A 26,946-nucleotide genomic window follows, 5' to 3' on the forward strand; every position below is an offset into this window, starting at 1 on the left:
GTACAAGACATTGGTTAGGCCAAATTTGGAGTATTACGTGCAGTTTTGCCGGCTGGTGGCGTAGTGGCATCAGCGCCGGACTTCGGAAAGAAGGCTCCCGAGTTCGAATCCAGCGGATCCCTTGCACAGTTTTCATCCGTGCTGGGTTGAGCGGCGAGCTAGCAAATAAGAAAGCCTGCTAAAAAAAAAAAAAAAAAAAAGCCGTCATGACGGCGTCCCGATGACTCCACTCGGAGTTAAGGGCTTTCTTCTTCTTCATGTGAAGTTTTGGTCACCTGAAAGAACGATGTAAGTGATGTAGAAAGAGTTCGGAGAAAATTTACAACGATGTTGCCAGGACTTGAGTACCTGAGTTGTAAAGAAAGATACAATTTTATTCCTAGGAAGGTAGAAGAGAGAGGAGGAGATTTCAAAGAGGTATAAAACATTACGAGAGTCATCATGCTTTTTCCACTGAGGTTGGGTGGAACTACAATCATATATCATGGGTTAAGTGTGAAAGGTAAAAATTTTAAGGGAAACATGAGAGGAAATTGCTTCGCTCAGAGGGTTGGGAAAGTGTGAAACGAGCTGCCAGCACAAGTGGTGCATACAAGCTCGATTACAAGGTTTAAGAGACGTTTGGACAATTACGTGGATTGTTGGACTGAGGTCCCGGTGCAGGTCGATAGGTAAAGGCAGTTTAAATGGTTCAGCGCGGACTAGCTAGGCAGAAAGGCCTGTTTCTTTGCTGCACTTTTCTATGACTTTGTGCCTCTACTTTGGGAATATCAGCATTTTGACCTTAGAATACATGAAACAACTGGTTTGGCTTCTTTAAGTCCACCAGGCCGCGGATCGGTACCGGGCCGCAGAGCATGTGTTACCGGGCAGCGAGGAAACGATATGATTTGACGATATGAAACGATATGAGTCAGCTGCACCTTCCCTCATCCCCTGTCACGTCCACTGTTGAACTTGAAAGCACGCGAGGTCATCAGTCATTCATTAACCGACAACTACTCGAAGAGTTTCTTTGGAAGAGGCGGTAGGGGACATAAAAGGCCTAACGATGATGATCACGCCGAGACAACTTAGACCGAGACTGCAAAAAAAAGAAAGCTTCTTTCAACAGAAAATACGACGAGTTGTATATAAAATATGGTTTTATTGCGACCGGTGACTCGCATGCTCCAAGCCAACACCCACCCCCCCCCCCCCCCCCGTGTGTGTGGTGCTATGTGGAAATCATTCTGGTAACTGATTGCGACCTTTATGTACTTGACAGCCAATTGGATATTGAACCTTTATCCCAAGCAACAGGTTAAACTTTCCAGATGTAAAGGAGAATATCGATAACAGATTGTGTTTTGTAGTAGGTTTAAACATTAATGTTTTATTGTTTATTAAGTGCGGCTGACATGATGCCTTAACTTAAACCTTGACTTTAAAGCAAAACACAGAATAATTTTTACTATTTTTATTATTCACTTGCAGCCAACGCCAGAAGGAACAGAAACAATAGGTGAGTGAATGTTACTTTTCAACAGAAGCGCGTGTTTATGAAAACACTTATGATCCTCTCGCTGGAATTTGAATACAGTTTGCAGTACGTTACAGATTACAGTTCATACTGTACACAAGATGTTGATGTCTTTAGAGGTGGATATCATTTCCGTGCCCTCTCTCTTCCATTAGTAACGCAGCTTCTGAACTAAAAGTAAAGTTGTTCAAAATTAATTTATGATAATACCTCCCCCTGAGGAAATAAATTATGAAATGAAAATATCGAAACATTGACCACTCTCTGGCTAAAGAAATGCCTTGTTATCTCCGTCCTTTCATTCTGAGGTTGTCCTCTCTGCCGAGACTCACTCGCAATAGGAAACATACTTTCCACGTTGCCTCTATCAAGGCCTTTCAATATTCGACAGCTTTCAAAGAGAACCCCCTCATTCTTCTAAACTCCAGCGAGTACAGGCCCGGAGCTTTTAAACGCTCCTCATAGTCAATATTCCCTTTGTTTCTTTCTACAGCTGTGCAAACCAATCAGTGATCTGAGCAGTACATTTTTACACTGCCTGAATTACGTGGCACATTATTTTATTTATTTTTTGTAATACGTATGCTATGAATATTCAGAATGAAAACTGATAAAAATCACATACTTTTGATTTTATTTATTCATTCACAGTTATAATGAAATTCAGAAGAGCAGAGAAAATATTTCACGCTTCGTAAACTTTTTCTCGTCTCTGTTTATTGCATATTCGCGGCAACGAAGGGTTTATCCGTGGGAACCTTTCAGTTGCTGCACGGCCGCAGTAATCAATGCATTTTCACAGCCATTCTTTTCAATGCAATGCCGGCACATCATTTCTTTGATATAGGCCTAAAACCACTCACAATTCTCCAGGTGTGATCTGACCATGTCCTCTTAAATCCGTGCTTTTATATTCTAGTACTCTTGAACGAATGCTACCATTGCATTTCCTTCCTTACCACCGAGGTATACAGACCAAACTCAAGGAATAAAACGTATTCGTTGTTACAGGCATAATTCGATGATTTATGGGTCTATTATCCTTACACTCAATGGTCCGTTTATACCACAATTCAGCACCAAGCTGTTGACCATATTCAATGATAAATGTGATTGAACTGAAGATAGGTCACATGTTGTTTATGAGGATATTACCAGAACTGGAACAGATAGAAACAATAGCTGACGGGGCAATCCGTTGGGCAGTGGTCCTTGCAAGAAATCGGGCTGTAGGTATATATTATGACGAAAATGAAAGTGTAAAGATGAAGGCAATATTCTCCTAAGCAGGGTACTGGAACCAAATGCAGAGCGCAGAGACAATATATCAGTGAAATATAACTTTAACAATCGACCAGAAATTAACAATACACGAGGGGCACAAAACAAGGGAGAACAGAAGTTGAGCACAATAAGCAACAAGGTAAACTTTAGACAGGGAGATTAAAAGCTGGGAGCAAATGGTTGAGACCGGCTGGTTCGATGAGTAAACAAAGAATATGGATGAGAACTGGAGTTACATAGGCTGCAGAATATGAGTCTGGAACAAATGGCAAATGGATCATATTAGTTTGGTGCAGACGGGTAAATGACTGCATGTGTAGGCTGGGAGGTGTCAGCGGGAGAAGGCCTGACAGAACCAAGTAAATGTATTCTAACTATTAAAACAGTAGAAGAGACATGACAAGACATTTTACAGCAAATAAAGTTATTAGCGAATGATAGAACGACTCGGAATGGTATTTGCATCCAGCTTTTCATTTTTTCTGCTTTAGCCCTGAGAAAGTGCCTGTTTTGATCTCCTGTGAGTGCATCAAACGCCTATCTATGTTAATGTCATTTGACTTTGATCGTATTTTCGTCAATTCGACCACATTCTGCCATTCACCTACGGCCACGGGGCTCTTTACTTTAGTCAGCAAACCTACTATAAAATCCTCAGCCACACGTGGCTATGTGCATAGGAAAGCTTGATTAATAAGTCCGTGGATGACATGAAATTGTGTTTCGTTCATTGTGAAGGTTACCGTAGATTATTAGGGTGGAGAATCAACACCTTATATTCCGTCTGGATACCCACCAACTTGATTATATGAATATCAATTTCTCCTTCCGGTCAACAAAATTCCGCGCAACCCTACCTCCATTCCCCGCTCTGACCTCTGACTTCCTCTCACCTATTATTTCACCCTAGGTCCCCTCCTCCTCCCTTTTCTCCTATTGTCCAATATCTTCTCCTATATGATCCTTTCTTCTCTAGCCCTTGACTTTACCCACCGACATAGCTGTACCTATCACCTTCCGGATGGTCTCTCTCCCCTCCTGCCACCTTTTAATTGAGGTATCTCCCTTTTGCCTGTCAGTCCTCACGAAGAGACTCCTCCCGAAATAACGACAGTTTACTCTTTTCCGTAGATGCAGCCTAAGCTGCTGAGTTATTCCAGCATTGTGTGTGTGTTGCCTACTTGGATTATAGTGGGATTTTGCTTAGACATGGAAGTGGGCCGATAAGTGGCAAATGGATTTAATTGCTCATAAGTATGAAGTGATGCAGATTTGAAAGTCAAAATAGCGCAGGATTCATACTATGAATGAGAGGAACTTAGAAGTACAAGTGCATATTTCGGTGAAAGCAGAGTCTCTGGTCGACAGAGTGGTGAATAATTTATGGCCTCCACGAGTTAGGGCACGAAGTATACAACAGTTGCGGCGTAGAAGTTGTAATTCTATAAGTTGTTGGTGAGGCTACATTTGGAGCACAGTATATAGTTTTATACACCCTGTTATAGGAAAGATGTGGTTAAACTGTAAAAATGCAAAAAAAAAAATTTGTTTACAAGGATATTGCCAGGACTAGAAGGCCTGCGTTTTAGGAAGATGTTGGCCTGGTCACGGCTCAGTCTGTACTCCAGATAGTCATAGTCATAGTCATTGTCATACTTCATGTTTGAGTACTGTTGGGGGGGACAGCTTACCCGGGGGAAGCGACAGTGGCCTTGCCTCCGGCACAGAGTCTGGCCCTGTAGCTCAGAAGGGTAGGGCAAGGAAGAGGAGGGCAGTTGTGATAGGGGACTCGATAGTAAGGGGGTCAGATAGGCGATTCTGTGGACGCAGTCCAGAGACTCGGATGGTAGTTTGCCTCCCTGGTGCCAGGGTCCGGGATATTTCTGATCGTGTCCAAGATATCCTGAAGTGGGAGGGTGAAGAGCCAGAGGTCCTGGTACATATAGGTACCAATGACATAGGTAGGAAAAGGGATGAGGTCCTGAAAGAAGAATATAGGGAGCTAGGAAGGGAGTTGAGAAAAAGGACCGCAAACGTAGTAATCTCGGGATTACTGCCTGTGCCACGCGACAGTGAGAGTAGGAATGCAATGAGGTGGAGGATAAATGCGTGGCTGAGGGATTGGAGCAGGGGGCAGGGATTCAAGTTTTTGGATCATTGGGACCTCTTTTGGCGCAGGTGTGACCTGTACAAAAAGGATGGGTTACACTTAAATCCTAGGGGGACCAATATCCTGGCAGGGAGATTAGCGGGGGCTACTGAGGTGACTTTAAACTAGAATGGTTGGGGGGTGGGAATCAAATTAAAGCGGCTAGGTGTGAGGAGGTTAGTTCACAACAGAGGGATGGGAACCAGTGCAGAGAGACAGAGGGGTGTAAAGTGAGCGTAGAAGCAAAAAGTACAAAGGGGAAAAGTAAAAGTGGCAGGCCGACAAATCCAGGGCAAGCATTAAAAAGGGCTAAGAGAGTTGTAAAAGAGCGCCTGAAGGCTTTATGTGTCAATGCAAGGAGCATTCGTAATAAGGTGGATGAATTGAAAGTGCAGATTGTTATTAATGATTATGATATAGTTGAGATCACAGAGACATGGCTCCAGGGTGACCAGGGATGGGAGCTCAACGTTCAGGGATATTCAATATTCAGGAGGGATAGACATGAAGGAAGGGGAGGTGGGGTGGCGTTGCTGGTTAAAAAAGAGATTAACGCAATAGAAAGGAAGGACATAAGCCGGGAAGATGTGGAATCGATATGGGTAGAGCTGCGTAACACTAAGCGGCAGAAGACGCTGGTGGGAGTTGTGTACAGGCCACCTAACAGTAGCAGTGAGGTCGGAGATGGTATTAAACAGGAAATTAGAAATGTGTGCAATAAAGGAACAGCAGTTATAATGGGTGACTTCAATCTACATGTAGACTGGGTGAACCAAATTGGTAAAGGTGCTGAGGAAGAGGATTTCTTGGAATGTATGCGGGATGGTTTTTTGAACCAACATGTCGAGGAACCGACTAGAGAGCAGGCTATTCTGGACTGGGTTTTGAGCAATGAGGAAGGGTTAATTAGCGATCTTGTGGACATAAATAATCTTCCAGAAATAGTAAGGGACAGAGGGTCCAGTGAGATGGAGGAACTGAGCGAAATACATGTTAGTAGGGAAGTGGTGTTAGGTAAATTGAAGGGATTGAAGGCAGATAAATCCCCAGGGCCAGATGGTCTGCATCCCAGAGTGCTTAAGGAAGTGGCCCAAGAAATAGTGGATGCATTAGTGATAATTTTTCAAAACTCGTTAGATTCTGGACTAGTTCCTGAGGATTGGAGGGTGGCTAATGTAACCCCACTTTTTAAAAAAGGAGGGAGAGAGAAACCGGGGAATTATAGGCCGGTTAGCCTAACGTCGGTGGTGGGGAAACTGCTGGAGTCAGTTATCAAGGATGTGATAACAGCACATTTGGAAAGCGGTGAAATGATCGGACAAAGTCAGCATGGATTTGTGAAAGGAAAATCATGTCTGACGAATCTCATAGAATTTTTTGAGGATGTAACTAGTAGAGTGGATAGGGGAGAACCAGTGGATGTGGTATATTTGGATTTTCAAAAGGCTTTTGACAAGGTCCCACACAGGAGATTAGTGTGCAAACTTAAAGCACACGGTATTGGGGGTAAGGTATTGGTGTGGGTGGAGAATTGGTTAGCAGACAGGAAGCAAAGAGTGGGAATAAACGGGACCTTTTCAGAATGGCAGGCGGTGACTAGTGCGGTATCGCAAGGCTCAGTGCTGGGACCCCAGTTAATTACAATATATATTAATGACTTGGATGAGGGAATTAAATGCAGCATCTCCAAGTTTGCGGATGACACGAAGCTGGGTGGCAGTGTTAGCAGTGAGGAGGATGCTAAGAGGATGCAGGGTGACTTGGATAGGTTGGGTGAGTGGGCAAACTCATGGCAGATGCAATTTAATGTGGATAAATGTGAAGTTATCCACTTTGGTGGCAAAAACAGGAAAACAGATTATTATCTGAATGGTGGCCGATTAGGAAAAGGGGAGGTGCAACGAGACCTGGGTGTCATTATACACCAGTCATTGAAAGTGGGCATGCAGGTACAGCAGGCGGTGAAAAAGGCGAACGGTATGCTGGCATTTATAGCGAGAGGATTCGAGTACAGGAGCAGGGAGGTACTACTGCAGTTGTACAAGGCCTTGGTGAGACCACACCTGGAGTATTGTGTGCAGTTTTGGTCCCCTAATCTGAGGAAAGACATCTTTGCCATAGAGGGAGTACAAAGAAGGTTCACCAGATTGATTCCTGGGATGGCAGGTCTTTCATATGAAGAAAGACTGGATGAACTGGGCTTGTACTCGTTGGAATTTAGAAGATTGAGGGGGGATCTGATTGAAACGTATAAGATCCTAAAGGGATTGGACAGGCTAGATGCGGGAAGATTGTTCCCGATGTTGGGGAGGTCTAGAACGAGGGGTCACAGTTTGAGGATAGAGGGGAAGCCTTTTAGGACCGAGGTTAGGAAAAACTTCTTCACACAGAGAGTGGTGAATCTGTGGAATTCTCTGCCACAGCAAACTGTTGAGGCCAGTTCATTAGCTATGTTTAAAAGGAAGTTAGATATGGCCCTTGTGGCTACAGGGGTCAGGGGGTATGGAGGGAAGGCTGGGTTCTGAGTTGGATGATCAGCCATGATCATAATAAATGGCGGTGCAGGCTCGAAGGGCCGAATGGCCTACTCCTGCACCTATTTTCTATGTTTCTATGTTTCTATGTTTATTGATCCCGGGGGGGATTGGTTTTCGTTACAGTTGCACCATAAATAATAAATAGCAATAAAACCATAAATAGTTAACTAGTAATATGTAAATAATTCCAGCACTAGCCTGTTGGCTCAAGGTGTCTGACCCTCCAAGGGAGGAGTTGTAAAGTTTGATGGCCACAGGCAGGAATGACTTCCTATGACGCTCTGTGTTGCATCTCGGTAGAATGAGTCTCTGGCTGAATGTACTGCTGTGCCCAATCAATACATTATTTAGTGGATGGGAGACATTGTCCAAGATGGCATGCAACTTGGACAGCATCCTCTTTTCAGACACCACGGTCAGAGAGCCCAGTTCCATCCCCACAACATCACTGGCCTTAGGATTGAGTTTGTTGATCCTATTGGTGTCTGCTACCCTCAGCCTGCTGCCCCAGCACACAACAGAAAACATGCTCGCACTGGCCACCACGGACTCGTACAACATCCTCAGCATCTTCTGGCAGATGTTAAAGGACCTCAGTCTCCTCAGGAAATAGGGACGGCTCTGACCCTTCTTGTAGACAGCCTCAGTGTTCTTTGACCAGTCCAGTTTATTGTCAATTCGTATCCCCAGGTGTTTGTAATCCTCCACCATGTCCACACCGGATGGAAACAGGGGTCACCGGTACCTTAGCTCTCCTCAGGTCTACCACCAGCTCCTTAGTCTTTTTCACATTAAGCTGCAGATAATTCTGCTCACGCCATGTGAGAAAGTTTCCTACGGTAGCCCTGTACTCAGCCTCATCTCCTTTGCTGACGCATCCAACTATGGCAGAGTCATCAGAAAACCTCTGAAGATGACAAGACTCTGTGCAGTAGTTGAAGTCCGAGGTGTAAATGGTGAAGAGAAAGGGAGACAAGACAGTCCCCTGTGGAGCCCCAGTGCTGTTGATCAGTCTGTCGAACACACAGTGTTGCAAGCATACGTAGTGTGGTCTGCCAGTCAGGTAATCAAGAATCCATGACACCAGGAAAGCATCCACTTGCATCGCTGTCAGCTCCTCTCCCAGCACAGCAGGGCGGATGGTGTTGAGCGCACTGGAGAAGTCACAAAAGCATGACCCTCACAGTGCTGGCTGGCTTGTCCAGGTGGGCGTAGACACGGTTCAGCAGTTAGACGATGGCATCCTCAACTCCCAGTCGTGGCTGGTAGGCAAACTGGAGGGGATATAAGTGTGGCCTGACCATAGGCCGGAGTAGATCCAGAACAAGTCTCTCCAGGGTCTTCATGATGTGGGAGGTCAATACCACCCGTCTGTAGTCATTGAGGCCGCTGGGGCGCGGCGTCTTCGGCACAGGGACGAGGCAGGACGTCTTCCACGTCTTTCAGATAGAATAGTGCTAGCCTATCCCATCTCCCCGTGTAACTCTAGTCTTCCAGATGCAGCAGCACCATCTAAATTTTTTCAGCACCCTATCTGGCTTAATCTTATTCTTCCTGCAAAATGGAATTAAGAATTCAATGTATAGAAGGGGCTTTTACAGAAAGAACACAACGTCCCATCTGGTATAATCAAAGGTCTGACCGACGAGGCAATCCTGTCAAATGCCTTCGTGGACATCTTCTCCGGTGGTTCCGTTAATTTCAGTGAAAAGTCTATTTGTACCCCTATAGCTCTCGCCTCTGTAACATTCCCTAGGGTCCTGCCATTCACTGTATCTGTACTGTCCTGATTCATCTTCCCGAAGTGCATGACTTACGTAATCCGAAAAAGGACATTAAAAAGTACAACACAAGAATAAGCCTTTCGGACAACCGTTACTACGCAGATGCGAGTTTAAACTCATCCCTTATGCCTATTCATGGTATATATTTTTCATCTCTAACTTTTCTTGTCCCTGAATGAATGCTGTTCAACATTTATCTGTAACTTTCTTTTATCGCTAATCCTGGCAGCGTGTTCCTGGCACCCACCATCCTCCATGTAGAACAAACTCTCTCGCAAGTCTGAAAAAAAATCCTCCAAAACCAGACAGAGGTGGGAATTTGGAACGGCTGACCGGAGATAGTGTCACAGCTGCAGAAAAAGAGGAAGTCATGGAAGGATTTTCTACTGAGTCTCTGTGAGAGGAATTTAGGAAATGGAATGAGTCAATAGTTCCACTGGGTGTTTTTATAGACCACCCAATAGTAACAAGTTCATCGAGGAGCAGATAGGAAGACGGGTTCTGGAACGGTGCAGTAATAACAGGGTTGTCGTGATGGAGGATTTTAATTTCCCCAATATTGATTGGCATGTCCCGAGAGCGAGGGGTTTAGAGGGGGTGGAGTTTGTTAGGTGTGTTCAGGAAGGTTTTTTCTTGACACAGTATGTAGATAAGCCTACAGGAGGAGAGACTGTATTGATCTGGTATCGGGAAATGAACCTGGTCAGGTGTCAGGTCTCCCAGAGCGAGAGCATTTTGGAGATAATGATCATAATTCTATCTCCTTCAGCATAGCATTGGAGAGGGATAGGAACAGTCAAGTTATGAAAGTGTTTAATTGGAGTAAGGAGAAATATGAAGCTATCAGGCAGGTACTTGGAAGCATAAATTGAGAACAGATGTTCTCAAGGAAATGTACGGCAGAGTGTGGCAAATGTTCAAGGGATATTTGCATGGCGTTCGGCAAAGGTACGTTTCAATGAGACAGGGAAAGGGTGGTAAGGTACAGAAACCGTCGTGTACAAAGGCAGTTACAATTCTAGTCAAGAAGAAAAGAAAAGCTTACGAAAGTTTCAAAAAACTAGGTAATGATAGAGATCTGGACAATTATAAGACTAGCAGGAAGGAAATTAAGAATGAAATTAGGAGAGTCAGAGGGGCCCATGGTAAGGCCTTGGCGAGCAGGATTAAGGAAATCCCCAAGGCATTCTACAGATATGTGAAGAACAAGAGGATAAGACGTAAGAGAATTGGACCAATCAAGTGTGACAATGGAAAAGTGTATATGGAACTGGAGGAGGTAGCGGAGGTACTTAATGAATACTTTACTTCAGTACTCACTGCAGAAAAGGAGCATGGCGATTGTAGGGATGACTAACAGCGGACTGTAAAGCTTGAGCAAATAGACATTAAGAAAGAGGATGTGCTGGAGCTTTTGGAAAGCATCAAGTTGTATAAGTCACCGGGACAGGACGATTTATACCACAGGCCGCTCTGCTCTGCGAGGGAGGAGATTGCAGAGGTGTTTCGATTAGGTAGGTCAAATGTGATGGCAAAATATTGTATTAATAGTAAGACTCTTGGCAGTGCGGGGGAAAAGAGGGATCTTGAGGTCCGAGTCCATAGGACACTCAAAGCTGACGTTCAGGTTGACTTTGTGGTTAAGAAAGCATACGGCGCATTGGCGTTCATCAATCGTGGGATTGAGTTTAGGAGCCGAGAGGTAATATTGCAGCTGTATAGGACCCTGGTCAGACCCCACTTGGAGTACTGTGTTCTGTTCTGGTCAACTCACTCCAGGAAGGATGTGGAAACTATAGAAAGGGTGCAGAGGAAACTTACAAGGATGATTCCTGGATTGGCAAGCATGCCTTCTGAGAATAGGCTGTGTGAACTTGGCCTTTTCTCCTTGGAGAGACGTACAATCAGAGATGACCTGATCGAGGTGTATAAGATGATGAGAGGCATTCATCGTGCGGATGGTCAGAGGCTATTTCCCAGGGCTGAAATGGCTAACACGACAGGAAACAGTTTTAAAGTGCTTGGAAGTAGGTACAGAGGAGATATCAGGGGTAAGTTTTTTACGCGGAGAGTGGCGAGTGCGTGGAATGGGCTGCCGACAAAGTTGGTGGAGGCAGATGCGATACGGTCTTTCAGGCGACTCTTGGATAGGTACATGGTGCTTAGTAACATAGAGAGCTATGGGCAACAGTAGATAATTTCTAAAGTAAGAACATGTTCGCCACAGCATTGTGGGCCGAAGGGTTTGTATTGTGCTGTAGGTTTTCTATGTTTCTGCGTTTTAATGTTTCTATTCTGTGGCTCCTTCTGCTATTTTGTTACCAATTCCTTAGTTTAACCTGGAAAACATGCGATTTTGTTCGCTGTAATTGAATTGAATTGACTTTATTTCTTATATCCTTCACATAAGTGAGGAGTAAAAATCTTTACGTTACGTCTCCGTCTGAATGTGCAAATTATAGTCAGTTTTAATAAAGATTACGTACAGTAAATCATACAACAGAACAGTATAGCTTAAATATACAATTATGCCAGCTTAAGTTTATCAGTGACGGTCTGGTGGGAGAAGCTATCCTGTTGGTCATGGCTTTAATGCTTCGGTACAGTTTCCTGGATGGTAGCAGCTGGAAAAGTTTGTGATTGGGGTGACTCAGGTCCCCAATGACCTTTCGGGCCCTTTTACGCACCTGTCGCTGTAAATGTCCTGCATTGTGGGAAGTTCACATCCACAGATGCGCTGGGCTGTTCGCCGCACTCTCTGCGATTGGAGGAAGTACAGTTCCCATACCAGGCAGTGATACAGCTAGGGAGGGTATTTTCAATTGTGCCCCTGTAGAAATCCCTTAAGATTAGGGGTCTCATGCCTAACTTTTTCATACATCTGTGGTGAAAAAGGCACGGTTGTGCTTTCTTCACCACACAGCCGGTATGTACAGACCATGTAAAATCGTCGACGATGTGTATACCAATGAACTTGAAGCTGTTCACCCTCTCAGCTCCAGAACCATTGATGTCAATGGGTGAACCTTTCTCCGTTCCTCCTGTAGTCCACAACCAGCTCCTTTATTTTTGCGAAATTGATGGAGAGGTTATTTTATTTTCTTGGCACCACTGTGTCAGGGTGATGACTTCTTCTCTGTAGACTGCCTCGTTATTATTTGAGATAAGGCCAGCCAGCCTGTCAGATGGGAAATTGTCCACGGCCATGATAATGCCCATGTAGGTAACACCATTTGCATTGCCTACATCAATTCTTTCGATCACTCGTTCGAAAGCAAAACTCAATCAGTTTCGTCAGAGTCGATTTTCAATGCACAAAGCTTCTGACTGTCCCTAATCAGTCGTTGCCTTTCCAAATGCAGGACCAATATTTTTTATTCAAAGATTCGGGAGTTTTTCTTATCAATCTTCAGTACATCAGTGTAAAGGAGTATGAAATGTTTACTCTTCCGGATCAAAGCAGCATAAAAAGCACAATAAGCACAAAGAACATAATTAAAAACACAATCAATATAAATAGATAATATTAGCTAATATACATAGACTGATTACATGTACATAAAGTAACTCTAGACACAGCAGTACCTGCAGAAAAGGGAGTCTGACAGCAAATTTGTGATAATGGGGTTGTGATGGTGTGGGTTAATACACGGAGCTGTTGATCAGCCTGACGGCTTAGAAGTAACTCTTCTTGAATTCGGTGGTCCTGCGTGGGTGCCAGGACCACCAGATAAATCCTGTCTGCCAAAATTATTTTGCAGGAACATTCCCACCACGGATGTTGAGCTCACTATCCTGTTGCTACATAGCCTGTTATTGCAACTACTCTTAAAAAGGGACACATTAGCTTTACTACAGCTTTCCAGAACTTCATCCGTGCTGCAAAAAAAAAAATCTCTTCCATTTCCCGAACAATTGCTTTCCTTGCTTCACACAGAAAGCAACCTTCCAATGCAACTTTCCGTGACGACATAATCATTCTTAAGTAAACGCCCATTACAACAACTATTTGCTTCTAAAATACAAAATTCAAAAATCGAGTTGCTTTTGCTTGGAGAGAATAGGAATTAAGCCTAACAATTTCTGAATACTGTTTTCCTTGCTTTAGGGATAATCTATGGACAACACCGGACAGCAATACCTGTTCTCCATGTAAGTCTCGTTTGCATCAAATAAATTTAAAAACTCGGTTTTAATTTCCTTATTCCCTCTATGTCGTTTTACGCTTGTGCGTATTGATAAATGCAAAATTGTACAGATACCTTTCAATGATATGTGACCATAAAAATGTACTTCAGCTGTGTTGTTTTACGAAAATAAGAGATGAGGCATGCAGGACTGACGAAAAAAGGTAGAATGGCAGCTCCGAACGTAAGGCGTAATGCAACGCCAGATTATGCGCCGTAAAATATCAGAATCAGAATCAGAATCAGGTTTATTATTACCGGCATGTGACGAGAAATTTGTTAACTTAACAGCAGCAGTTCAATGCAATACATAATATAGACGATAATAAATAAACTAAGTAAATAATAACAATAAATTTGTATATGAATTACAGTATGCGTATATTGAATGGATTAAAAAACGTGCAAAACACAGAAATACTGTTTATTAAAAGAAAAGTGAAGTAGTGTCCAAGGGTTAAATGTTCGAATGGCAGAGGGGAAGAACCTGTTCCTGGATCGCTGAGTGTGTGCCTTCAGACTTCTGTACCTCCTACCTGATGGTAATAGTGAGAAAAGGGCATGCCCTGGGTGCTGGAGGTCCTTAATAAAGGACGCTGTCTTTCTGAGACACCGCTCCCTTAAAGATGTCCTGGGTACTTGGTAGCGTATTTCCCAAGATGGAACTCACTAGATTTACACCCTCGGCAGTTTCTTTTGGTCCTGCGCGGTAGCGCCACCACCCCTCACACCTCCCGCCCCCACCCCCATACCAGACAGTGCTGCAGCCTGTCAGAATGCTCTCCATGGTATATCTATAGAAGTATTTGTGTGTATTTGTTGACAAGCCAAATCTCTTCAAACTTCTAATGAAGTATAGCCCCTCTCTTGCCTTTTTTTATAACTACATCGATATGTTGGGACCAGGTTAGATCCTCAGAGATCTTGACACCCAGGAGCTTGAAAATGCCCACTCTCTCCACTTTTGATCGCTCTATGAAAATTGGCATGTGTACCTTCGTCTTACCCTTGTTGAAGTCCACATTCAGCTCTTTCGTCTTACTGACGTTGAGTACCAGGCTGTTGCTGCGGCACCATTCCACTAGTTGGCATATCTCACTCCTGTACGCCCTGTCTACACCACCTGAGATTCTACCAACAATGGTTGTATCACCAGCAAATTTATAGATGGTATTTGAGCTACGCCTAGCCACACAGTCATGTGTAAATAGAGAGTCGAGCAGTGGGCTAAGCACACACCCCTGAGGTGCGTCAGCGTTGATCGTCAGCGAGGAGGAGATGTTATCACCAATCCGCACAGATTGTGGTCTTCCAGTTAGGAAGACGAGGATACAATTGCAGAGGTTGGTACAGAGGCCCAGGTTCTGCAATTTCTCAATCAGGATTGTGGGAATGATGGTCTTAAATGTCGCTGAACAGCATCCTGACATCAGTGTTTGTGTCGTCCAGGTGGTCTAAAGCCGTGTGGAGAGCCATTGTGACTGGGTCTGTAGTTGACCTATTTTGACGATAGGCAAATTGCAATGGGCCCAGGTTCTTGCTGAGGCAGGAGTTCAGTCTAGTCCTGACCAACTTTTTAAAGTATTTAATCACTGTGGATGTGCGTGCTACCGGACATTAGTCATTAAGACATCTTACATTATTCTTCCTAGGCACTGGTACAATTGTTGACTTTTGACGCAACTTTTGATTTGGGAATGTACAGTAAGTCTTTGTAGGCGCACAGTCATTCACACAGGTTTTAATGAAGTCGGTAACAACTGCAGCATACTCATCCTGGTTCGAAGATGAATCTCTGAATACAGTCCAGTCCACCGGTTCAAAGCAGTCCTTCAGATGCTCCTGTGTTTCCATTGTCCATACCTTCTTGGTCCTCAGTACTGATGCTGGTGCTGCAGTGTTCAGTCTCTGCCTATGCCTAGGGAGTACAATTAAAGCCAGGTGATCAGACTTCCCGAAGTGAGAGCGTGGAATAGCACGGTATGCATTCTTGATGGTGGTGTAGCAATGGTCCAGTGTGTTGTTTCCTCTGGTATTGCAAGTGATTTGTTGATGGTAATTGGTTAGTGTTTTGTTTTCAGACTGGCGTGGTTAAAGTCTCACAAAACGATGGTGAAGGCGTTAGGGAGTACTGTTTCGTGCATGTTTATCCCATTGCTCAGATAATCTAAAGCCTGATTTACATTGGCCTGAAGTGGAATATATACTGACCCCGAGAACTCCGTTGGTAAATAAAAGGATGGCACTTAACTACTAGATATTCCAGGTCTGGAGAGCAGAATAGTCATAGTCATAGTCATACTTTATTGATCCCGGGGGGAATTGGTTAAATTGGGACAGCACTGATATATTTGCGCAGCAAGAAGAGTTGGTCATGAGACATACTCCTCCACCTCTGCTTTTGGGAGACTCTATAGATGTACCCTGATGTATATAGTAAACCCGTCGATCTGAATCGCTGCATCCGGTACGGAAGTAGTTAACCAGGATTCCGTGAAACAAAGGACACATGCGTTTCTAATGACCCTCTGATTCAGCACCCTAGCTCTGAGATCATCGATTTTATTCACCAGAGACTTTACGTGTGTCAGCAAGATAGTCAGTATAGGGAGTAGAATAAGAATAAGAATACACCAGAACACTACTATATACAAGAATTGGGAAGCGTAATCTTGCTGTCGAATTCAGACACCTGAATGGGCAATATAAGGAGATTGCTGGCAGATGAATTGAAGTTGCTGTAAAAGAAAGATATTTTACAGAATTTCGTGGGAACAGGAGGTTTGAACGTGAAAGATGTTAAATGGAATCTACCATTACGTACTCGGGCAGTAATGTACAAAGTCTGGGAAAGCTGTGTTTTTAGAACAACTAAATTTAGAAGTTAACGTAGATCAATGTCACGCAGCACTGTAATAGGACATATGGCCCACGATGACTGTGCATGGCGCGATGCAAAATTAAAGTCCCACTTTTTTCTGCACATGGTGTTTATACCTACACCTCTTGAACATCTGTGAGTCTACCTAAAAGCCTTCGGAACACCACAGTCGTATCCGCTTCCATTCCCACTCCTGGAAGCGAATAATAAACTATAATATTATCCTACATCAAAGTGCTACTTCAACGTATTTTTAAGTCAGTATGCCTTGGATTCTAAATTGATTACTGCTGCTTCTGTGGCCTCCGTCAGTTAAGGTTGATCTTGCACATTGCGTCCGAGCTGCCTAGATACACAAGCCTGGGCAGAACAATATGGCGAGCAACCTGTTGCCCATGTAGCAAGCTCCCTCTCTCTGCATCTGGTGAACCCAAAGGAACGGCTGAGACGGATAGAGTGTGGTACTAGAAGCTTGCAGGAGTTGTCTGTCAGCATTGAACTCAATGTAAGGCTGCTTCATGGAATCCAGGTCCGTATTTTTCCTCTGGGATTTATTCCCGAAGCCTTCCCTATGTGTGGGTATAGCCGCCAGGAAAGTGAAGTTTGAGATTAGGGTGCTCCTTCTCCTAGATGAGCTGCCAACCATGCTGACGGACCCCATCTTCCCTAAGCGACTGGTTTCAAGGTGCTAGAAACCTGCCTTTATCCTTTCTCCTTTCAGTATAAACGGTTCCGTTGGGTTTAGTAGCTAAGCCACACGTGAAGGACAGGATCTGGACTTAGTTGTCAGAGGCTATTTGAGGCGCACGCCATGGGGAGCATTTAATAGGTAGTGGGAGCTTGTCCCCATTACCACCCCTTAAGGAACCAAAAGCTGATTAACGTTAACGTCAAATGGGTACTATTGGATTAGGTGCTTAAATTGGTGCTCTCAACCATTACAAACAGTCGATTCAACTTCCACTTAAAGAAGACAGGACGGCCCCTTTGGTGAGGAATTTCCCGTTATTTTTATATTACTTGTTACATGCGACATTCGCTCAGTATACAATGGTAACCAACAACAGTGAGTTCAATATATCTGTCTGAACAACCAACTAGCTTGTACTATCATGGCAGTCAATAATCTAGAAAGTAAAACCAGGAAGAAAAAAAGTTGCTTAATAGTTAACTTGTTTTTAGAGAACGGATTAGTGTTTATTTCATCGGTCTTCAACTTTAAAAATCCGTAGGGAAGGGACGTACAATTTCTTTTGTGCTTTTACGTTTCTCTATGAAGAAAATCATGGTTCGCTTGTACACTTCTGACAAATAATACACCAGCGAAATGTTAGTTGACAATGTGCAAACTAACAGATTGTTAGAGGGCACCAATGGCCCCATAATTCAGTGAGAACATGGCTAATCTTTGTCTTATCGTTTATTCATCAAAGGCTGAAATGCCGTACACAAAACAGAAAAAAAGGCACTGACTCAGCGGGATCATGTCTGTAAATATTGCCGTTGAAAGTTAAGTATAACAGAGAGGGTTAATATAGGAAAGTCGATATTAAATGAAATCTGTTTAAGGTCGGAGTTCCAGAACTCTGCAACTTAAATCGCTTCTTCTGCTAAATGTTAATGGGTTACCACGGATCGTATAAGGTATCAGTTATTTATTGTGAAATGCATGGTTGTGGTGTATTTGGTGTTTTGCAATGCACAATCTGTATCTTCCACTAAACGGAAACTAGGACACCCTGAGGAAAATAAGACAATATCCATCTATAGCAGGATTATATTCGATTTAATTTAAGTACTTACGATTGTTTCAAAGAGTGAGATAATTGTATGTGATTTGTAGGTCGATGTGCACATTTACCAAATGTTTATATTACATCCCTCCCTCCCGGTTGGACGTGTTCCGGGTGATTGCCCTGATTTACGATTACCACTTCGAACTACTAGAGAGAAAATGAGCTGGGCGAAATAAAATTGGTTTTGTATAGTTGCAAAAAGCAATCCTTTGATGTTCAGACGTTCAGAATTCCCTCGCTGATAAGAACATTAGGAGCGGGAGCAGCAGTAAGCCGTTTGGCGCGAAGGTCCTACTCCGACATTCAATAATGGCTGATCTTGACGTGAGCTCAGCTCTACCCACCGGCCGCTTTCCATAATCTTTAATACCCCTACTATGCAAAAGTCCAGCCAACCTGACTCCATCTGTCAATATTCCCCTCCTCACCTGAATCCAGCTATCGCTTGCCAGCTCATGTCCCCTTCTCATTTTACTTGCTATCTCAGCTCTAGCATTTCAGTGCAGGAGAAGGCTCTCGACCCGAAACATCGACGGTCCATTTCCTTCCACAGATGCTGCCTGACCTGATTGGATCTTCCAGTGGTTCTTTTTATTTACTTCTTCTTATGCTTCAGATTGGAGCATCTGGAGCAAGTTGCTTTCTCTGCCCAGGTCCAGGTTTTGCTGCTTTTAATCATTGGCTCAAAGTTGGAAGGAACAGGACATACCTGCTGTCAAGTCAGATGTGATATGACATTGGTCTCAGTTTTTCAAAGTAATTTTGCACACTACGTATCTATGATTTTAAGCCACCTCATTCTACAGATAATTCTAAGATATCTCGGTGGTTTCCGATCCACAGTGATATTATTAACTAACATTGCTCAATTATTTTTTCCAACGGATTATTAAACATTGTAGATTTATTAGGTTACTCCAAGGCATAGAATATTTAAAAAAAGCTGTTAAGCTATCCTTAATATATTATCTACATGACTTTCTTCCTGCAGATCGAGTGAGCATCAGGAGTTCATTTAGGTTTTCACGTGTAAGTACCCCCTCGATTTTTTTTTTATGAGCGATTTGGGATATCACATCTGTATTGATCGGAGCTTTGAAAGACAGAAATACCTCTCAGGCAGAGGAAACATTTGGTCCCCAACCTGTAACCTACAATATGTACTAACTGTCCCCGTTGTACTCAATGACTAGATGTAAAATGCACTGTGAATTCTGCCTGTATGTCCATCTGTCTATCTACATGTGAGAGCTGACGTTTGTGCCTGTTGCATGTGCATGAATGCGTGTGTATCTGTTTCTCTATGTGTGTGTATGCCTGTATGTTTGTATTTATGTCTCTGTTATGTTTCTGAGTGCGTTTATGTTTGTGCTTGATTATATGCGTCTGTGTGGATGTGTGTATATGCGTGCCTGCGTGCACGTTTGTGTGTGTGTGTGTTGATATATTTCTGCGTGAATGTGTATGACATAAGTCCATCAGGGCTTTTTTCACTCTTGTGGTTTCTTATCACTCAGGTTTATAGATTTTCCAGCCCTATGTCACCTCTTTATAAGGATTTTATTTCTTTTTACCAACAGAGCCACGCCAAACACCCTGCATAACTGCCTGTCATTTCGCTACAATGTGTATCCGTGTGTATGAAGCTCCCAATTATAATCCTCATTCATCTACGACTCAGTGGTGCCCAGAATGTCGCACCATCTAATCTTCAATTGCGCTGTACGATCATCTAGCTTATTTCGTCTACTGGTGCATTCGAATATAATATCTCCAGTCCTGCATTCATCACCCTTTTCAGTTTTTCCCCATGTTACACTTCAACTCATTCCACTGACAATAGGCCATTTTCCCCTATCATCTGCCTGTCCTTCCTTACAGTCTCTCTGCACTCAACTTCTACTGATATACCAACTGCCCCATTCTCAACCATGTCATTCCGTTTCTCATACCTCTGTCACATTAGTTTAAACCCTCCTGAACAGCTCTAACAAGCCTGTCCGCAACTATATTGGTCCCTTTCGGATTCAGGGTTTAACCGTTCCTTTTTGTGCAGGTTATACCGTCCCCAGAAGAGATCCCAATCATTTCAGATCCAGAAATCTGAAACCAAGCCTTAGCCAGGCATTCATCTCCCAACCCCTCTCATGCTACCCTCACTGGCATGTGACATGAGCTGCAATCGAGAGATCGCTGCCCTGGAGGTCATGCTTTACAGTCTTCTACCTAAATCCCTATATTCTATCTTCGGGATCTCCTTCCATTTCCTACCTATGTCGTTGGTACAAATATGCAATACGACCTCTGGCTGTTTACACTCCCCCTTTTGAATGATATGGATCGATCCGAGACATCCCTGACCATGCCATGTGGGAAGCAAAATACCTTCGGTATCTCTTTGTCACATTCACAGAAACACCTATCTGCTGTCCTGTCTACAAAATTCCCTATTAATACTACACTCCTCTTCTCTCCCCGCTCCTTGTCAGCCGCAGAGTCATACATAGTGCCAGAGACCTGCTCGCCGCGGTTTCTCCCCATTTCACCCACATCCCTCTCCAAAGTAGGATGCTTGTTATTGAAGTAAACAGCCGCAGGGGTACTCTGCACTACCTGCTTATTACAGTCACTCGGGAAACTGTCTCCTGCACCATAGTGATGACTAACTCCCTCTAGCTCGTATCTATCACTTTCCCACTCCTCTGTATAAATTGAAGGTCATCGAGCTGCAGCTCCAGTTCCTCAACACAGTCTCTGAGGAGCTGCAACTCTGTGCACTTCCCGCAGATGTCGTTATCAAGGACACCTGAGTTCTCCCAAAGTTCCTACATCTCAGAAAATGAACATGCCATTAACTTTGTAAGCACCATCAGCGCACTATAGCTACCGACCTGCAAGATGTCACTCACTACTACAAACCTTTGCGTCTGTGGCGTGCTTGTGAGTGTGTGTTTATGTGTATTTGGGCTTATGTACTGTATATGCATGCATGTGTTTGTGTATGGGATTGTATTTGACATATATCCCTCCAACCCCTTTCAACCTTTGTAGAGTTGTGCATGCGTGTCTGGCTGTATGTGCGCGCGCTTGGATGACGCAAACGTGAAGCAAAGAAAGAGAAAGATCCCATACACTGGAACTTACGAGCTTTTAACTATTTCTGTTCCAGGATCTGGAAACCCCAAGAGAACAAGAATGTGAAAATGCCTATTGCGCCAGCCAGAGCACAGAGTTTTTGAACGACACGCAACACTCACCAAGAGGTCTCCACACGAAGCCTTATTTCATAACCTTTAGAGAGTAGTCAGTCGTCGCCGTAGGGTAAACCTTCACAGTAGCCTGTAAGCAAAAAGCAAACCAAGTTGAGGCAATGTATTTTGGCGATGAATGTCAACTGTTATATACGTCTCTGCTCATCATGTTTAGAAGTCAAATGTTAAGTGTCATTATGGTTGATATTTTGCAATATGAGGTTGATATTGAAGAATAAGAACATGAAAAACCAGGAGCAGCGTGTTCTTCAGGCCAGTCTTGCCATTTAATATTTCCGGGCCTCACCTCCTCCTCTGTATCGATTCTCTATGGTCTCCAATACGCCTATTTTAAAAGCATGTCATTTACCTCTTCTTTAAGTCGTCCAGGTGATGCAAAATCTATAATATCCATTGGCAGAAAATACTAGAGGATCATATTTCGTTGACAAGCTGTGTTTTTCCATCCGCATGATACATGGGTCATCTGTGACTTCATGACAGCGCTCAGCAAGCATTGATACACAATTGTTTGCAAGATGCTCTCTTAAAATATCCATCGAAATACTGCTCTATAAAGTAAGAACCTGTGTTCTTCTCTCTCGGACCAGAGCTTCAGAAATAGAGAGATAACAGCGCAAGTGCAACGGCTTTCCCACCTTAAAAAATACTCCCCTACTCCTGTCCCTGTTGAATAACACAGAAAGTTAACTGTCACTCGAGATATCTCCTTTATCAGAGGTAGTCCCGCGTTCAGTCGCAAATTCCTTAAGACCTAAAAATGCCGCTCTAAGGTTGGATAAGATTGGACCGAGAGAAAGCTTCTGGTAGTGAGAGAGCCGATGACCAGAGGGCGCAACCTCAGAATAAAAGGGCATTTCCTCATCACAGTTGCGATCTTCAAATGAATTCATTATCAACATACGTGTATGGCACCACTCTGAAATTCTTTTCCTGTTAGCGTTTAGAGTAGTTGCAAACAATGCAATGGAATCATTTATATGTGTTTATATAAATTTAAAGAGGAGTATAATTGGTTCCTGATCCGTTAAATTGTTAGCACTTCCGAGAGAGAAATCAAAAGAAATGCGTTTATAGGGAATAATAAATCAGCCATAGTTGATTCCATGGGAGTAGATTCCCTGGGAGGAATAGCCTAATTCTGCTCCTATGCTTTACGCTCTTATTGTCAGCTGTTTCTAGCCATTGGGTATATCTAAAGGAGTGGTTTTGGGTTCTTCATCGCTTAGGGCATTAAAGGTTAGAGTAGTTAGTTGAGAGCGAAAATAAATTAGCCATGATGGAATGGCATAGAAGACGCGATGGGTTGAATGGCCAAATTGTCCTCCTATGTCTTATGGTCACATTGCCCTCTATGTTGATACGATCTGCTGTAGAACATACAGATGCACAGTGTAGCAAGCCTTTAGGCCAACCAATGACAAGCTCAACTGTTATCACCTTCCAAACAATTTGACACTCTTTCCAGAAAGGGATAAGTTCAATGCAAGCTAAGTGAGATAACTCGCGCATTAAGTAGATATTTGCTCAACAGAGAGAAGAAGTAGCGCAATTACTGTAATCTGCCTTAAAACGCCAGTGATCTGGATTCGATCACGACCTCTGCGCCAGCCTGCATATGGAATCTCCATATCCGTCCTATTGCCGAGTGGATTTCCTCTGGTAACTCCGGTTCCCTGACATTTCCCAACGAAAACTATACCATTATTTTCCACACTGGACGATGCAATTGTGTGCTAAATAGGCTACAGCGAAAAAGTAACGGGGGTGGAGGGGACAATATTGCCCAGAAAAGCTTTGTCGGTTGAATATAATCCATCCACATCACAAGGCAATATAGTAAATAAAACAACGAAACAAACCGACGATGTCCTGAGATACATAGAAAAATATTATTCGTGACGACTAAAGCTCTGCTAATCATCAGAAAGAGACATTATTCTGAGTCTCCACCTGACTAAGCTGACATCCATAAGCATACATACTCATCAAGAATAGACTTAAGGAGCTAATATCAAGCCACTTGTTCGATTATCTGCATGTTGAACTGTATTCTAATTCCGCTTACCAGCACTTGTCAAAGGGATTTATCTGGCGTGGCGATTATAGGCCTCGTCCAAATGCTTTTAAAAAGTTGTGGACAGCCCCTGGCTCCACCAGCCACTCAGAACTGACGTTTTTGATTCCAACCACCGAAGATAAAAGACCGCTTCCCATAAATCTTCCAATCTTCTGAACGACTTTGGTTCAAGAGCCTGATGTTTAATAAATAATAACTGTTGCTGAACCTGGAGGTTTGAGTCCTGAGGCTCCTCTGCCTTCTTCCTAATAGCAGCAGCGCGAAGAGAATATATACTGGCTGCTGAGGGTCTCTGATGATGGATGCTGCTTTCCCGCTACAACACTTTGTGGATAAGTACTCAGTGGTGGGGTGGATTTTTCCGTGATGGGCTAGGCCGTATCTTTTACATTTTGTGGGATTTTCTGCTCAAGGGCACAGGTACTTCCATACTCAACTACACTCAATATGCTCTCAACTGCACACCTTTAGAAGTTTGTCAAAGTTTTAGATGTCGTGCCGAATCTTCGTAAACTCTTAAGGAATTAAGTGCGCTGCCGTACTTACTTCGTAAATGCACTTACATGCTGAGCCCAGGAGCCCCACCACCTCTGATCCTCCGGTAAGCACTGGCTCATGGAATTCTGTTATTCTTCTCCTGAATAAAATAATCAGCTCTTTGGTCTTGCTGACATTCAGTAAGAGATCATTCGGCCAGGTTTACACTCTATTACTCCAGCACTTTCAGTATGCCACTCTGGATTCTCAGCATCTGCAGAATCCCTTGTGTTGAAAACTCTTAACGGAATTTGCTTTATCAATGTGAAACCTATGTCAATTTTCAATTATCCTCACATTCGTAATTTAACCCGCTAATTCCCATCGATGCAAAAGTCGCCTACATTAATTAATTAATTTGAAGCCCTTCACCTACTCCCGAACCACTCTGCACATACCCACGACGACAATGGGCGAGATTTGTTGAAGTTAGCATTTAAGTAATTATTATCATCTTCACAAATGTATGTTGGTAGAGTGCGTACTTTAAGTAGTTATCCTGCCATCTAAGAATGCCAGATGGAGGAGCTGAATGATAGTTCAGAATGTTGCTTGCCAACGTGCAATAATTTCATGTGTACGTCTGCAAATGATACCACAATTTTTGAAAACAAAAAAGCAATGTATAATTCAGTATGATCTTACTTTTCCGGATAAGTTGCCAGATGTAATTTGGGAGTTAGTGCTATTTTTAAGGACATTTGATTTTCTGAGACAATTATATTTTTCTTCTGTCAGTCCGATTGTATTCTTTTTCGGCAGACCATCGGGCAACCCAAATGAATAATGCATAGCAATAAACAGGTGGATGGCCATATATTTGTGTGAAAGTTTCATTGCATAACGGAGTTCAAAATGAGATAAATCAATATCTTTACTATTGCGTTGAAGTATGAATTTGATATTAGCTTTTCAGCGGGTGCACTGAATCGATGACCAAACCCTTTTCTACAAAAGACTGCTTTTGGGATGTCAGGTATACTCATGACGAACGCAATGAGATGAACCCAACCATAATCTGGAAGCACCAGAAACGGCGCAGAAGAGGTTAACCAGTATATTTCTTATTTCTTGCTTTAGATGGTGTTGGCTATAAGGAGACTTTGAACACACTTATGTTGCCTTCTCCAGAGCGTCGGAGTCTGATGATATTGAGAGGCATAAAGCAAGATACAGACTGGTTGTTCTCCCTCCCAATTAAGAATGCTGAGGACTCTATCTGAGATGCTCCGGTATCTTGTAACACGGTGGGGGGGGGGGGGGTTCAATATACCATCAGAGAATCTCGTTCTTGTGCACAGAATCTTCTTTCAGTTTTCCTAACCAACGAACCCCCCCTTGCACCACAGTTCACCTCTTCTCCCTTCTTTCCTTGTGAGTCACAGAGTCAGACTCACCAACAGAGACCTGTTACTTTCCCCTACACTGGTTGTTTAACTCGTTTACCCTTCCTGACTGTCATACGGTTTCCTGTGTCCTGAACCTTGGGTGTAACTACCTTTCTATATGCCCTGTCTATCACCCCTCTGCCTCCCGAATGATCCTAAGTTTCATCATCAAATACTTAATGCGGGGTGACAGAAGCTGCAGCCTGATGCACTTCTCGCAGTAGCAGTCATCAGGGACACTGAAGGTCTCTCTGTTTTGCCACATTCCGCAAGCGGAGCATTCTACTATCCTGTCTGACATCTCCACTGTTCTAATTCAGCAAATAGGAAGAAGGAAGAACAGTATACTATAGGGTGGATAATCTGATAAATAATAAACAAACAATAACAAGACTATGGGAAATGAGCTGAAGGAACATCAGAGCAGTTCTGGCTGCCTTCTTGTTTAAGTCCCGCTTTCTGATTCCATAGTTTCATATCTAAGTAAAAAGAAACGTGACCGAGTACACGTATTTTAATCATTTAATTTTAATTTCCAATATTTTATTTGTTTTAAAAATCGTTTATTTCAGTTCTAACTGTTCGAAGGAACTGAATAAGGGTCCACCTAACACCAAGGTAAAATCGGCTCCAGAGCTATACATGCCTGTCACGCTAATCTAGGTCGAGTCCTGAGAGAAAAAAATAACACTGCAAGTACAGTGACCTGGAGCAGCATTTGCAGAAAGACAAACCAGTTAATGCAGCGGTCTACGAGCCTAGTCCAGGAACTTCACGAAGATCAGGTTCGATGAATTTGGCTCTTCATAACTAGCACATGCAAGCACTGGTATGCCATAACTCATGGAAAGACATCTGGGAATTGAGGCTCAGCACAAATACCCTTACAGTTAACCGATAAATAGCTTGGAGGCGAGATTTACCGAAGTTGTCGGCAGTGAAAGAGAGCGAATAGTGTTGTCCAACAATAAATAATGATCAATGCAGGAACCTAAATTCAGAACATTGTTTCAGTAAATTATACTCCCTAAAACAGCTTCCTTCGGCTGTCCTATGCTCTACCCACTCTCGATTTGGGGTTTGGTAGATCGTTTACGCCCTGTGTACTTGCGTGTAACTGAGCGATAAGATCTGGGGAGATGATGACGGTGTGGGAGGGGAGCTTATGAGAACGCCAGGAAAATTAAAACTGTGGGGCCCATGTAAGATTAACATTAACTGGTGTTTGATTGCGGATACATAATCCGTGTGCCTTTCTTCCGTGTTGTGTCTCTCTTTTGCAACTCTTCCTATCTTTGATCTACGTTCAATAGTTATATTATGGCACGATGACGTTGATAATGGCACAAGGCAAGGAGAAAAAAAACAACACTAGTCAAAACGTTTGGTTTCGTGGCGTGCTAGTGAGCACTTGTACCTCGAAGGCAACCTTGAATGCTTGCACATTTATCGGTTGAGTAGCTTATTTTAATCAGAGTTGCTGTAATGCTACTTCTATCCATCAAATCCTGATGAAGGTTTTTCCCATC

The 26,946-nt window shown here is 43.3% G+C and overlaps 1 protein-coding gene across 2 annotated transcripts in view; it reads left to right on the plus strand.

Moving 5' to 3' along the window:
• LOC134338790 (uncharacterized) overlaps positions 1 to 24,838 on the plus strand; it is a 51,315-nt gene extending 26,477 nt beyond the window's left edge. For both annotated transcript variants that reach the window (XM_063034853.1, XM_063034854.1), the window contains 4 exons: positions 1,477 to 1,504; positions 13,385 to 13,428; positions 19,132 to 19,169; positions 21,310 to 24,838. In XM_063034853.1, coding sequence (XP_062890923.1) covers positions 1,477 to 1,504; positions 13,385 to 13,428; positions 19,132 to 19,169; positions 21,310 to 21,444 — 245 coding nt within the window. In that variant the 3' untranslated portion in view covers positions 21,445 to 24,838. The remainder of the gene's footprint in view (positions 1 to 1,476; positions 1,505 to 13,384; positions 13,429 to 19,131; positions 19,170 to 21,309) is intronic.
• Positions 24,839 to 26,946: the final 2,108 nt, after the last annotated feature.

The sequence above is a fragment of the Mobula hypostoma genome, chromosome 28 (genome assembly GCF_963921235.1).
Source record: "Mobula hypostoma chromosome 28, sMobHyp1.1, whole genome shotgun sequence".
NCBI lineage: Eukaryota > Metazoa > Chordata > Chondrichthyes > Myliobatiformes > Myliobatidae > Mobula > Mobula hypostoma.